The following is a 13,900-nucleotide window of genomic DNA, read 5'->3' as shown; positions in this document are numbered from 1 at the left end:
TAGTGCTGATGAGTAATCTATAACTGTACACTCTGTTCTACATAGTAATCAAGCTGCTACACAGAGAGTCGATACGGTGGTACGGGTGCGTCACATTCTTATAGGTTCCCCCTATGAATATTCCGAAAAAAAAAGTATTTTCTTTAGTCTACAAACGACAGATACGTTACACAAACAATTATATCTAAAAATTATGAATTGATTTATATGTTATTATTGTTATTTAATAATTTTGAATGAAATTTTGATTGTCAGTGTTATTTTTCGTAATTATTCATAATTTAAAAAATCTGACAATCACAATATAAATTCCTAAAAATTTACCATGTGTAATTTTAAGTGACATTGTATATTGTGAGATAAATAAATCATATCATATCATATCATATCATATAGACCCAAATAAAACATAATAATAACAGTATAGGTAGCTTCAGATCCACAGCGTAGGCTTCGTCACTATACAGATAGCTCATCCACCTCAGGTTTTGTCAAAATAACATGTATACTTTCACATATGTCATCCGCAACACGCATCGTCAAATTTAAAAGAAAATTGGTCATTACACACAACACAATAACAAGCCATAAACCTATATCCTAATCCGGTAAGTACCCGGGACAAACGTCCCCAAAATGCCAGCGGCGTTCCCGCGTTGAATAGCCACGGAAAAAAAAATCTAAAAATTATAATTAAACATGTCAGATTAAATAAAATAAATATTTCAATTACCTACAAATAAAATATAATTTATTTATTACTATTTTTTATTTAATTGACGTCCGGTCTGGCCTAGTGGGTAGTGACCCTGCCTATGAAGCCGATGGTCCCGGGTTGGAATCCTAGGTAAACTGGCCACCGGCCAATAAGTGGCCACCCTAAACAAAAAAAATAAAATTCTATTCACCTATAAACATAATTCATTTTAGTATAAGGTTCCAATAACTGGCCAGCTTTCAATAACATAGCCACCTTATACTAAAATGAGTTCTGTTTATAGGTGAATAGAATTCCTTTTTAAGTTAAGGGTGGCCAGTTACTAGCAGGTGGCCAGTTACTAACAGGTGGCCAGTTACTAACATGTGGACAGTTACTAACAGGTGCCCAGTTACTAACAGGTGGCCAGTTACAGGCGAATTACCCTATGTGTGTAGATAAATATGATAATGTATGTTTGTGTGCCGCAGCTGGGTGTTCATTGTGCTGACGTACGCCACCTGGTTCAGCTCCAGCTATTTCTACTTGGACCAGATCACCAACTGGGCGGTACGTTATACTATTACTACTGTTTGTGGAGACTGGTCTGTTTAAGCTAACACGAGCTATTATACTTAGTAACTTAATTTTTATTAATTAATTACAGTGAGACGCCTCATTCTGCTCTCGTGTGTTTCTTTTCTCTTAATTAATGTATTAATTATACAGGATATTGACTCTTGGAGACCCTATACATCTCTAAGGATAACTTGATAAACTATATAATCTTATAGTTCTGACACCTAGAGACAATTACACCTCTAAATATTATAGATTTTTTTGTGTTTTTTTTTATCTGTATTTTGTATGTAATTCGACATTAAGCGACCATATACTCCATACCATATTCCCATACCATATTGAGACCATATTCTCTTAGTAATTGTAATACGTTAGATTGAATTGTTAGTTTTATTTTATAAAATTGTTGATGTTATTATTTTTGCTTTTATGTAAATTCAATGTTGACGTGTAAAAGTGCCCTTGTGGCCTATTTGCTGAATAAATGTTGATGTTTGATGTTTGACTAGCTTTTGCCCGCGACTTCGCTTGCGTGAAATTAGTAATTTTTATACAATCTGCTTTTTATTGATTACCCGTATTGGAAGCGCTGGTGGCCTAGCGGTAAGAGCGTGCGACATTCAATCGGGAGGTCGCGGGTTCAAACTCCGGCTCGTACCAATGAGTTTTTTCATCACACTTGCTCGGAAAAGATGTATTTACACGTAGGGCTTGCGGGCGGGAAACTGAAATTTTCGCCCTAGGGCGGAAAAAATCTTTTCCGAGCAAGTGTGATGAAAAACACTTATTTACACGTAGGGCTTGCGGGCGGGAAATTGAAATTTTCGCCCTAGGGCGGAAAAGTGTTTTATACAGAAGTTTGTTTTTATTAATTCTCCTTTTTTTCCTTACAAGTGTGATGAAAAACATTGTGTGTGCCACGGGCGGTAAAGAAATTCCGAACTCGTGAACATTTTAAGCCCTCGCTTCGCGTCGGGCTTAAAATTGACACTCGTTCGTAATTTCTTATTTCCCGCCCTTAATACACAATGTACTATTCGGAACTTATGTACGAAGTATCATTTGATATTTAATTTACTAGTCGCTTTTCGGCGAAAGAAAACATCGCGAGGAAACCGGACTTATCCCAATAAGGCCTAGTTTCCCCTCTGGGTTGGAAGGTCAGATGGCAGTCGCTTTCGTAAAAACTAGTGCCTACGCCAATTCTCGGAATCAGTTGCCAAGCGGATCCCAGGCTCCCATGAGCCGTGGCAAAATGCCGGGACAACCCGAGGAAGAAGATACTTACACCATTCTGACGCCATAGCTTTTATAAGGGAGGTGGGAGGTAGAATCAGGGAGAGGACCTCCGATGCTCGCGCGGGTTCGTACCTGGTGCAAAGGCTGGCCAGCGCTATCCAACGTGGTAACGTGGTGTGATGGGCACCTTTGCACCCGATACAACTCGCGGAGGTCTTTTAGATTAAAATATATTAATATTTAAAATTTTTATCTATAGTTTAGTAAATTTTATTATGTTTGTTTATTCCTTTCTTTGTTTTTATCAATAAATAAACAACATATTTAGTTATATTTAAGTTATTTTTGTATGATTTTATATACCATTAACCTTTTGTGTAAATGAACAAATTAAATTATTTTGATTTTGATAGTAAAATATTATCTTTTACAGTTGACCCCAGCCCAGTCGCGACAGAGCAACCGTCCGTGCTCTCTACTTCAACTATACGACGCCCACGACATCTGGCATTTCATGTCTTCAATCGCCATGTTTTTCTCATTCAATATGTATCTGACGATAGACGATAACCTTATGGATACGCCGAGGAGCGAGATTATGGTGTTCTAGTTGAAACTAGCAAAAAATACCTAATACTAGCAATGGCAATATGCGGTGAGGCCAAAAAATAACTGCATTCCCGTTGCCAGGGAGGTTTTGGGATTATACTGAGCAACTTTTACTATGGAACCAACCCCAAAATCGCCAAAAAAGTCTATCCTCCCATAGAAAATGGACCAGACAAAATGTATGAAACTCCCAAATTTTTTTCGCGATTTCGGGGTTGGTCCCGTAGTAAAAGTTGCTTAGTATAATCCCAAAACCTCCCTGGCAACGGGAATGTAGTTATTTTTAGTCACCCTGTATATGTCTACCGTTTAACCCTTTTCTTGGTAAAATTAAAAAATCGTCTACGAAAAATATAAATTTAAGTATTATAAATACGTATATTGTAGGATACATTGTCAAGAAAAGGGTTAACTGAGGCGGTTGGTAAGAAGTTATTGATCAGGTCCGGACTGGAAACTTGGCTACGCAAAGCTGATTTGTATTAATACCAGATATAGCTAAGGGTTAAAACCTGTTTACTCAATAAATGAAGTGATTGATCGACTAATTTAAGGTGCTTGATCAAATGTATGAATTTATAATAAGGTACAGTCAGCAGTGGAAATTGCTAAGCGGGCGAGCTGTTCAAAATTACCTTGAAACGTTCTTATTCTCTACTAGCTAAGATAAGATAAGATAATGTTAGTTAATGATAGCTAGTTTGACAGTGCACAACGTTGTATGGGGACCTTGCACTTTGAGACTATGCGCTGAAACTTGGCACATTTGATTGTTAGCTGGTCTTGAGCAGATACAGACCGGTAGACATCGAGAACCACGTCTCATTTAGTGGGGGGGAGGGGTGAAGTTCGACGCCGCCGCGCTTCACTTGGAGCAACATTTCTCTAAAACCATACCTATTAGGGCATGTGATATATCATTTTCGGATTCGGACGTAGCTCTCGACGGCTCCCGGTCTGTATCTGCTCAAGACCAGCTAACAATCAACTGTGCCAAGTTTCAGCGCATAGTCTCAAAGTGCAAGGTGTCGTGCAGTAACAAACTAGCTATTAACAATAAAGTCTCGTCAAGATCATTTTGAACACCTCGCCCGCTTAGCTACTTCTCGTTTTGTCTGATTGCTATCATCAAAAGAAAAAAAGCAGTATACAATTTTATTTTTGCTATGATATAATGATCTCAAACTATTAGGGCCGAGTTTTTTGTTTTATAGTTCGTTTTTTTTAGCATTAGAAAGAACTTAGAGGATATAACCAACGGAGACGCCATGTCTAAAATTTTCGGTACCAAATAGTGTGCCGTTTTTTGCGGGGGAGGGGCACATCAAATGTATAGGTACGTCATGTCAGATAAACGTCAGTCCATACATGTGGTTGACATGTGGTTGACCATTGGCCGCCTATTTTCGACAGAGGGGAACGCCTGTTAATGGCGGCTCCATTGTTAATTACTCCGAGAGAAAGAACGTAAGGTTTACTTGGGTAATTCCGAATGTCGAAAACTGTCGGTTAGTTCCGAAAAGAGACTTTTATTATGATGGAATTTAGGGTGATGTTCATCTGATTTTCGGAATTATCCGACAGTCGGTATTACCCGAATACACCTTAAGCGATCTTGACATGTCTTTTAATTGAAAAACGCTTTTTAAAAATCAGTAACTATTACTTATGAAAGCAGAAGAATATAAATGATTGTGCTAGATTCATACATTCATTTGTTACACATATTTGCCGTGACATATTTTTAAAACGTGCTTTTTAATTAAAAGACACATCAAGATTGTTTACCTTTTTTCTAATGCAAAAAAAAAAACGAACTATACCTAGTTTTTTTTTGGTAAGAATTCAATAAAATTTGATGGATATACAGAGTTCCCTATTCAGGACCCCTAGTGTGAATTTCATTCGATATCGTGACGTGACGTACGCGTTTGCGTTAAGTGTCATTTTGTATGGGAATTTTTGAGTTTCCAAAACGTCCCGCTTGGCGCGCTAAAATCCCATATAAAAATAGACATAACATAACGCAAACGCGGACGCTCGTCACGCCATCGAATATTTACACTGGGGGTTCTGTAGAATGGTATTTCAATTCTACTGTGTGTCTTATAAAATTGTTCCTCTGATGGGTTACGAAAATTTATGGTATTTTCTTAATTCAACGGATACCTAATTAGAATTACATTCTTTTTTGACCCAAATTGGGATCTCGTTTTTATTCCGACCAGAGTGAGCTCTTCAAACGTATCAAATTTTATCTATTTCTATACCTAACAAAAAAAAAATTAAGCGGCCCATTTCTTAGATTTATCATTTTTGATGCAGTCGCCATCAGATATATCCGAGCGGTCAAGGTGCTCACAAACATCTGAACACGCCTCTATTATAAAATTTATAAACACGTTAGAGTGCGCGATCAGATATTTTTGAGCACCATGGCCGCTCCGATATATCTGTAGGCGGCTGTACCATGTCATTGTTTTATTTATCTTTTCACTATCAACCATTTTTGTTTCCCTTAAAGAAATTTTGGGGGTGTACAGCAGCAATCGTTGCTAAGCGGACGAGGTGTTCAAAATGATCTTGACGCGACCTTATTGTTAAGAGAATAAGAGCGCGTCAAGGTAATATTGAACACCTCGCCCGGTTAGCAGCTTCTGTACATAAGCTTCAGAAATAAATACACGCACTAAGAGCTCAAAAACACCCACCCACGATTTTTTTGACTTTTTGAGCTCTTCCACTCCATTCCATATTTTCATGTTGATAATTATAATAATGATATCATCATTATTTTAAAGATAATAGCCCCAAAATATTATTTGGTAATAAAAATTACTTGTTTTTAAAATCGCTCCACATATATTTAAGTAGATATTAACTATTTTATTATACAACAGTGAAATTATTAGAAGCTTGAACTTATAAAATACTCCTATACTGCCTTATCTGTAGAAATAATTTAGATTATGTGGCAACCATTTGACCGCCAAAAACGCGCTCATTAATTGCGTTTTTAGGGTTCCGTACCTCAAAAGGAAAAAACGGAACGGAAACGGAAACGGAACGGAACGTTTATAGGATCACTCGTGCGTCTGTCTGTCAGTCCGACCATTCCCTCCCCTTTATCTCTGAAAATACTGGGCCTAAAATTTGGAAAAAAAAACACAAAATAGTACTTTACCTATAGATGACAGGAAAACCTATTAGAAATGTGCAGTCCAGCGTGAGTCGGACTTATGTACGGAACCATTGGCACGTGAGTCCGACTCGCACTTGACCGGTTTTTTTAATAAACCAATCCATTTCTGTAAAAGTTAACCATTTACTAGGCTGACATTTCAATAATAGGCTAAATTTCAATAATGTCAAAAATAGGCCAAATATGATCACATGATTTCTGGACGACCCCAAACTAAAAATGAATCCTATCCACCTATAAATAGAATTCATTTTAGTATGTATAAGGTTTCAATAACCGTCCAGCCTTCAATAAGTACGTTTTACCCTTTGGGTACGGAACCCTAAAAAAGATGGATATTAATTTGACGTTTTGCGTTCAAAAGGTTTCATTTTGCGTTGTTTTTGTATTTTTTCTATACATAGATTATTAATATGATTTATTTTACCACTAGCTTGATAAGTAACGAGTGAATGCATAGCTAGTCTGTCAAATAAAATTAATTTTACAATAATTGTGTTTCATTTTTTTACCGTGTACAGACAGCAACACTGTAAACTGTACATCGGTGGACCTTATCATCATCATCATCATCATCTCAGCCATAAGAGTCCACTGCTGAACATAGGCGTCCCCCTTGGACCTCCATACGGGGTCGAAAGGTGCTCGAGTGGAGACCACGGACTAGCAAGCGCAGCGTAGGACGTCCACCCACAAGATGGACAGACGACCTTGTTAAGGTCGCCGGAAGACGCTGGATGCGGGTCGCTTCCAACCGGCACGTATGGAGGTGGACCTTATGCCACAGAATAAATAGGTAATAGTACTCTCTCTAACAAAACGCGTCTGTTACGATCAGGGCAGATATGGCCGCTAGGTGGCGACAGCGCCACGCGCGGCTTATGGCTAGCCACCAAAATTGGTGTGGGACGGATGTACTTGTAGCTACTTGTTGCGACGCGATGAAATCGCGGAGTGAGCCACGCCTGCTTATGTCTCTTGTAATACGGTCCACCGATGGTCAGTTAACAGTGTGGGCGATGGTACCAAACCATTTAAATTTCCAGTTTTTTTAACAAGTTACAGTCGCCATCAGATATATAGGAGCAGCCAAGGTGTTCAAAAATATCTGAACACGCCTCTATGGTCAAGGCGTTAGAGTGCGCGTTCAGATATTGTGAGCACCTTGGCCGCTCCGAGATATCTGATGGCGACTGTACAATCGAGGTACTTTCTTTTTTGAAGAACTAATGAAGAATTAAATGTTCATACATTTGCGACTTAACGCGAGTAGAAAATGTATAACTCGCACTAAATACATTCGCCATCAGATATATCAAAGTGTCCAAGATGTTCACAAAATCTGAACACGCACTCTAACGCCTTGACAATAGAGGCGTGTTCAGATATTTATGAGCACCTTGGCCGCTTCAGTATATCTGATGGCGACTGTACTAATCAAAGTGTAATCGAGCTCTAAATAATGTTGGTGCTATATAGCGCCATCTGTGTTGTGGTGACCGGAGTTACCGCATCATCCACGGAGATGTCTTCGATACGAACGGGACTTACATTTTACACATCTGATAATGTCAATGAATCTTTGGTTTGAGAGGGCAGCAATAAAATGCGCATTATATTAATAATCAAATTTATTAAATTTGTAATCCTACAAGAGACATATTAGCAAAGATAATTTGAAACCATTTTGAAACAGCAAATATTTACTTAGCATATGGGTAGTTGAATAAAAATTGTAAAATATAAATTATAAGTAAAACAGTAGGAATTTCTACTACATACTTATTATCAATAGTAGTACGATAATTAAGGTAACAGGCCTATTCGGATTTCGAGATACAGCCGTATTCGAACAATGAGATACGTCAAACACTAGATATTGAAACGATATGTATTAGATATGTCAGTGTCAAACAAGTGTCAAAAGTGACGTATTTGTTTGAAGAAACGTCAATTTTGACACTTGTTTGACACTGACATATCTAATCCATATCTTTTCTAGATCTATTAACTGACGTATCTTAAAGTTGGAATCAGGCCGATAATCACAAGTCTAGAGACGATTTAGAGATCAACTAGATCTACAGTAGATATCGACTACATGTGGCTTGGATATCTAAGTCATAACTTGTCGAAATCGTTCAAGAGGACCTCCAGAATCGCGGAAACGTCAAATTTGACATATCTATCTGACAAATATCTTAAAATTATCCATATCGTAACTTGAAGTCTAGTAGAAATCTAATTCATTTTCCGAATCGAACCGAAAGTAATTATTTGAGTATCGAATTATTGGGTTAGTATCGTTTCGTCTAAAAAGCAGCTGGTCTATGTAGCATCTGGTCTAAAAAGCAGCTCGTCTATATTGCATCTGGTCTAAAAAACAGGTGGTCTAAAAACCAATTTGTCTAAAACGCCCATGGCAACTGGTCTAAAATGCTTTTCGCCTAAGAAGCAACTGGTCTAAAAATACCTCTCGTCTAAGACGCAACTTGTCTAAAACGCTATTCGTCTTTAATGCAAGTAGTCTACAATGCATTTTGTCTAAATTGTGTTTCTGACGTCACAGGCGTCCACAGGCTACAGAAACCGCTTATTGGGACGTGTTTCTCGCCTAGGGATAGTATTGTCTTTCTTTCATTCATCTAATGATTTGTTCACATGGACATGCTTAGCTTTATTAATTAGTTTGGTTCTAAACAATATTTTGTTAAAATACTTAATTGGATATAACATTAATTAAAGTTTTTATTTAATTTTCTAGATTTAAGCTAGTTAATATTTCTAGATTTAAGTAGTTAGTTTGCTGTACAGTGTACATATTTATTATCAATAAAGGCATTAATTAATAGTAATATCAATATCATCTGAAGTACGCTGTTAAAATCTTTTGGGTTCCTCAGGGCCTCGGTGTATAATAAATAATACCTACTGATTTTAATATGAAAAGTGTTTTTTTAGTGCGTAAGTTGAAACTTAGAAATAACTTTGACGGCCTGCGTAGCTTAGTTGGTAGTGACTCTGCCTGCTAAGCGGAGATCCCGGGTTCGAATCCCGGTGAGGGTATATATTTGTGTAAGTATCACAGATATTTGTACCTGAGTCATGGATGTTTTCTGTGTTTGTGTTCGTCAATATATATTATATACATCGTCGCCCGGTTGCAGCGTTAACCCATTCAGTGCCGAAGACGCGAATTCGCGTCCTGTCTATGCCTAAACGTGATACCGAGGACGCGAATTCGCGTCGTCGCGTGGAAGGAGGCGGCACTGTGATGATTAAAAATATGAAGCGTCGGCAATGAATGGGTTAACGCTGCTCAGAAGTATTTGCGACTGATGGCGACTGTAGTAAGGTAAATAAGAATAATACGCCAGGCTGTAGGTGAAAATAACATTTTATTCTTAATTAAACTATTGGACTAAAATGCTTGTTATCAAAGAGAAAATGCGTTTTTTAAACTAAAGAATGCTTCTTATTAAACTAAAAACTTTCTTGCTCCTAATGTGGCATTTCTCATATTCTTGCATCACCTATCCCGTTCCTATCGTTTGTATATTTTTAAATACTTTTTCACTTCTGTAACCTTCTCCAGACAGTCAAATGGCGTAATCAAACCCTCCTCCAACGCAGTCAACAGCTTAGTATATTCAGTGTCGAATTTTATATCAACCTTTTTTCTGTTGTTGACGTTGAAAATGTTTTTACACAGTTTAATGTCTTGGATTTTGGATTCTTCGCGTATTTTTTGCAAGAAATAAACAAATGTGGGCTTTCGGGCCACTCGACTATTCAATCTTCTATGCCAAGCTTCGACACTGTTCGTCGTGCGATGTCTTTCCTTGGCACAGCTTATCATGGGTAATGAAAGCCATTGCTTGTTTACATACCGATGGAAATCCCGCATTTCGTCCGTATCAGGTGTTATTTGTATAATATTAATCCAAGCGTCGGCTATACAAGCGGTGGGAATCAATGGTAAATTGGCGGTCAATCTGACAGCGTGGCGTCCTTCCTTTGTTGATGTGAGATTCATTTCTTCACCCTTATCCCATACATTTTTGTTAAAATGGAAGTAGCATCCAGTCAACTTAGCTTGAGGGAATACCATTCTGAACGCTTTGTATTGGCCTACTTCGTAGTCACATTTGAAAAAGTCTATGTCAAGCGATAATTCTCTTTTAAGTGCCTCAAACAATCTGATATATGTTCTTTTTATTTTGTCAGGGAGGAGGGCATAGACAACTGGAACAATATTCGTATGGTTTTCGTTACTTCCAATATCCAATTGTAACGTGAAAAGTTGTTTGAAGGGTTTGGGAACTCTTTTGAAGGTGGAGTCTCCGAAAAACTGTTTGCCCTTAATGTTTTTTATTGTATTTTGACTTTTTTTGGTACAAAATACTAATATTTTGTCATTATTGTCTCCATCACACCATACCAAAAAGTCTGTGGCCAAAATTTCAGGTACTTCGACGTCATTTAAATTTAGGGGGTTGGTTTTTTGTAAATTTAGAAATTTTCTTCGTTTTCTATTTAGTGTATCTTTTTTCGACACATACATATCCATTTCTATTATTTTTCTTTTTGACTTTTCATGTAAATTCAATTTAGTTATTTGTTCTTCAAAAATCTGTTTAACGGGGGCATAATTCTTACATACTTCTTTTTTACAGGAATCAATTATCAAATCTACTTCATTTCTAAATTTGTTTCTTCGGCAGGAATGTGGAGTTGGGGGTGTCCTCACATTGTTTCGCTGCGGGCCTAATTTTATAGATGCACTACAGTCGGCACGGTTTACGCAACGCCATAGTGTAGTGCTGTCTTTATTAGTTTTATTCAAATTGTATCTATAGCCGTCATGTAATAGCGATTTACCTCCTCTCTGGCTCTCTATAAATACCAGTTCCTGCTGTGTATGCTCTCCACTACTCGGTCCGGGATTCATAATTTATGTTAACTATTTCACATAACCATAAAATAATATTGCATTATCGCAGGAAAACAGCACATAATAGAATGTAGTTGTCATTAATCTAATCAAATACGGAATCAGTATGTAGTCTAAAGTGGCCAGTATGTTTCCGATGTAAAGGAGTTTCAATATGAATTGCAAACAGATTGATTTATTGGATACAGAGTGGACTTGGTTACTTTAAGACTGCTTGCTAATTACATCATCAGCGTTTTAAAACACTTAGTAATTATAAAATGTACTTTTTGTCGAGCACTAGTGGCGTGGCAGTAGTACGCTAGACTTTCAATCCGGAGGCCTCGGGTTCAAACCTAGTTTCTAACTTTTCGGAGCTTATGTACGAAATATCATTGATACTTACCAGTTGCTTTTCGGTGAAGGAAAACATCGTGAGGAAACCTGCATACTTCTGCGAAGAAATTCAAAGGTGTATGTGAAGTCCCCAATCCGCTCTGGGCAAGCGTGGGGACTATTGCCCAAACCCTCTCATGCATGAGAGGAGGCCTGTGTCCACTTGCCCAGCAGTGGGACGTAGGTATATAGGCTGAGCAGGAGGAGGTACTTTTAGACCAGTGGCTATTTAGACCAGTTGCTACATAGACGAGCTGCTTTTTAGACCAGATGCTACATAGACGAGCTGTTTTTTAGACAACATGCTACGTAGACGAGCTGCTTTTTAGACCAGATGCTACATAGACGAGCTGTTATTTAGACGATTTGATTTTTAGACCACCTGCTTTTTAGACCAGATGCAATATAGACGAGCTGCTTTTTAGACCAGATGCTACATAGACCAGCTGCTTTTTAGACGAAACGATACTAACCCGAATTATTGTAAGGTCTTAGTGCGCTTTTTACACGACTGCCCAAACAAAAAGAGTGTATTGTTTTCAGCGTTCATGTTTGTATGTATTTACCTATTTATTTATGTGAGTTTCTTTATTCCACCTTAACTTCTGAATGCCTTAACCGATTTAGATGTATGATACATCATTAGAATCCTTACGTTATCCCGGGTGACATAGGCTATGTGACGTCATTATAAAAACAATATGGCGGACTTAATACGCGATATAACGCAACCTTTAGAAAAAAATATCGTGCAAACCTATCGAGTGGGGTATCAAAATGAAGGGCTTTGAAAGCCGATTGATAATATATATGCAACATGTGGGTTTAAGTTTAATTTTGAAAAATTAAGAAATGACAAAATATGTTAAGATAAGATAATCTCATAAAATCGTTATCCCGGCACTTCGCCACGGCTCATGAGAGCCTGGGGTCCGCTTGACAACTAATCCCATGATTTGACGTAGGCACTAGTTTTTACGAAAGCGACTGCCATCTGACCTTCCAACCCAGAGGGTAAACTAGGCCTTATTGGGATTAGTCCGGTTTCCTCACGATGTTTTCCTTCACCGAAAAGCGACAGGTAAATATCAAATGATATTTCGTACATAAGTTCCGAAAAACTCATTGGTACAAGCCGGGGTTTGAACCCGCGACCTCCAGATTGCAAGTCGCATGCTCTCACCGCTAGGCCACCAGTGCTTCTCTCATAAAACCAAATATTATTATTAAATGGGATACTTATTATAAAAGGAAGGAGTTTGACCGCTGACCATAAAATAATATAATTATATTAGCGTCGGGCGTAGGCCGACATACGTACACGCTGTACGCGTTCCAAAGCTGGGTGACTTCGACTTTCTCATACTAAAAGTGTCGTAATACGTGACACGCTGTACGCTTACCAAATCCGGGCGCCTTGGGCGCCCTCATACCTACTCAAAGCTTGGTGCGCTCGACGCGTTCCAAAGCCGGGCGACTTCGGCGCCCTCATACTAAAAGTGCCTCATACATAAAGATTTTGGGCGTAGCCCGACGTACGTGACACGCTGACGCTTACCAAATCCGGGCGCCTTCGGCGCCCACATACTCAAAGCGTCGGGCATAGCCCGATGTACGTGGTGCGGTGTACGTTTTCCAAAGCCGGGCGCCTTCGGCGCCCTCATTCTAAAAGTGTACGCGTTCCAAAGTTCGGCTTTCTCATACTAAAAGTGTCGGGCGTAGCCCAACGTACGGTACGTGGCGCGCTACACGCGTTCCAAAGCTGGGCGACTTCGACTTTCTCATATTAAAAGTGTCGGGCGTAGCCCGACGTACGTGGCGCGTTGCACGCGGTCCTAACCCAGGCGACTTCGACTTTTTCATACTAAAAGTGTAGAGCGTAGCCCGACGTACGTGACACGCTATACACTTACTCTTCGAGCAACACCGGCTTCCGACACGTCGGAAGGGAGGGGCCCAAGCGATATCTCACCGTACAAATCTTTCTGCCATTTTTCGCGGGGGGAAGGTGCACACAGTCGCACTTCTCACACACTTACATACAAAATCCAATCAGAGGCCCTACCGCGAACCACCTTCGACGTGTTGCCTCTCTATGGCACTTGTAAATTCATACGTAAGTGTGACAGGGAGGCAACACGTCAAACGTGGTTCGCGGTAGGCCCTCTGTAATGACGACACAAATACATAGAAAATGACACACGTCAAAGACAAATCTTGCAAACCTCGTTCTCTTTTTGTG

At 38.9% G+C, this 13,900-nt stretch overlaps 1 protein-coding gene across 1 annotated transcript in view; it reads left to right on the top strand.

Moving 5' to 3' along the window:
* Nucleotides 1–3,787, top strand: part of LOC134677915 (SID1 transmembrane family member 1-like) — a 40,194-nt gene extending 36,407 nt beyond the window's left edge. Inside the window, exons 20-21 of the mRNA XM_063536361.1 lie at nt 1,189–1,267; nt 2,952–3,787. Coding sequence (XP_063392431.1) covers nt 1,189–1,267; nt 2,952–3,128 — 256 coding nt within the window. The 3' untranslated portion in view covers nt 3,129–3,787. The remainder of the gene's footprint in view (nt 1–1,188; nt 1,268–2,951) is intronic.
* The last annotated feature ends 10,113 nt before the right edge of the window (nt 3,788–13,900 follow it).

This window comes from Cydia fagiglandana, chromosome 27, assembly GCF_963556715.1.
Source record: "Cydia fagiglandana chromosome 27, ilCydFagi1.1, whole genome shotgun sequence".
Taxonomy (NCBI): Eukaryota; Metazoa; Arthropoda; class Insecta; order Lepidoptera; family Tortricidae; genus Cydia; species Cydia fagiglandana.
This window is presented reverse-complemented; position numbering and strand designations above follow the sequence as displayed.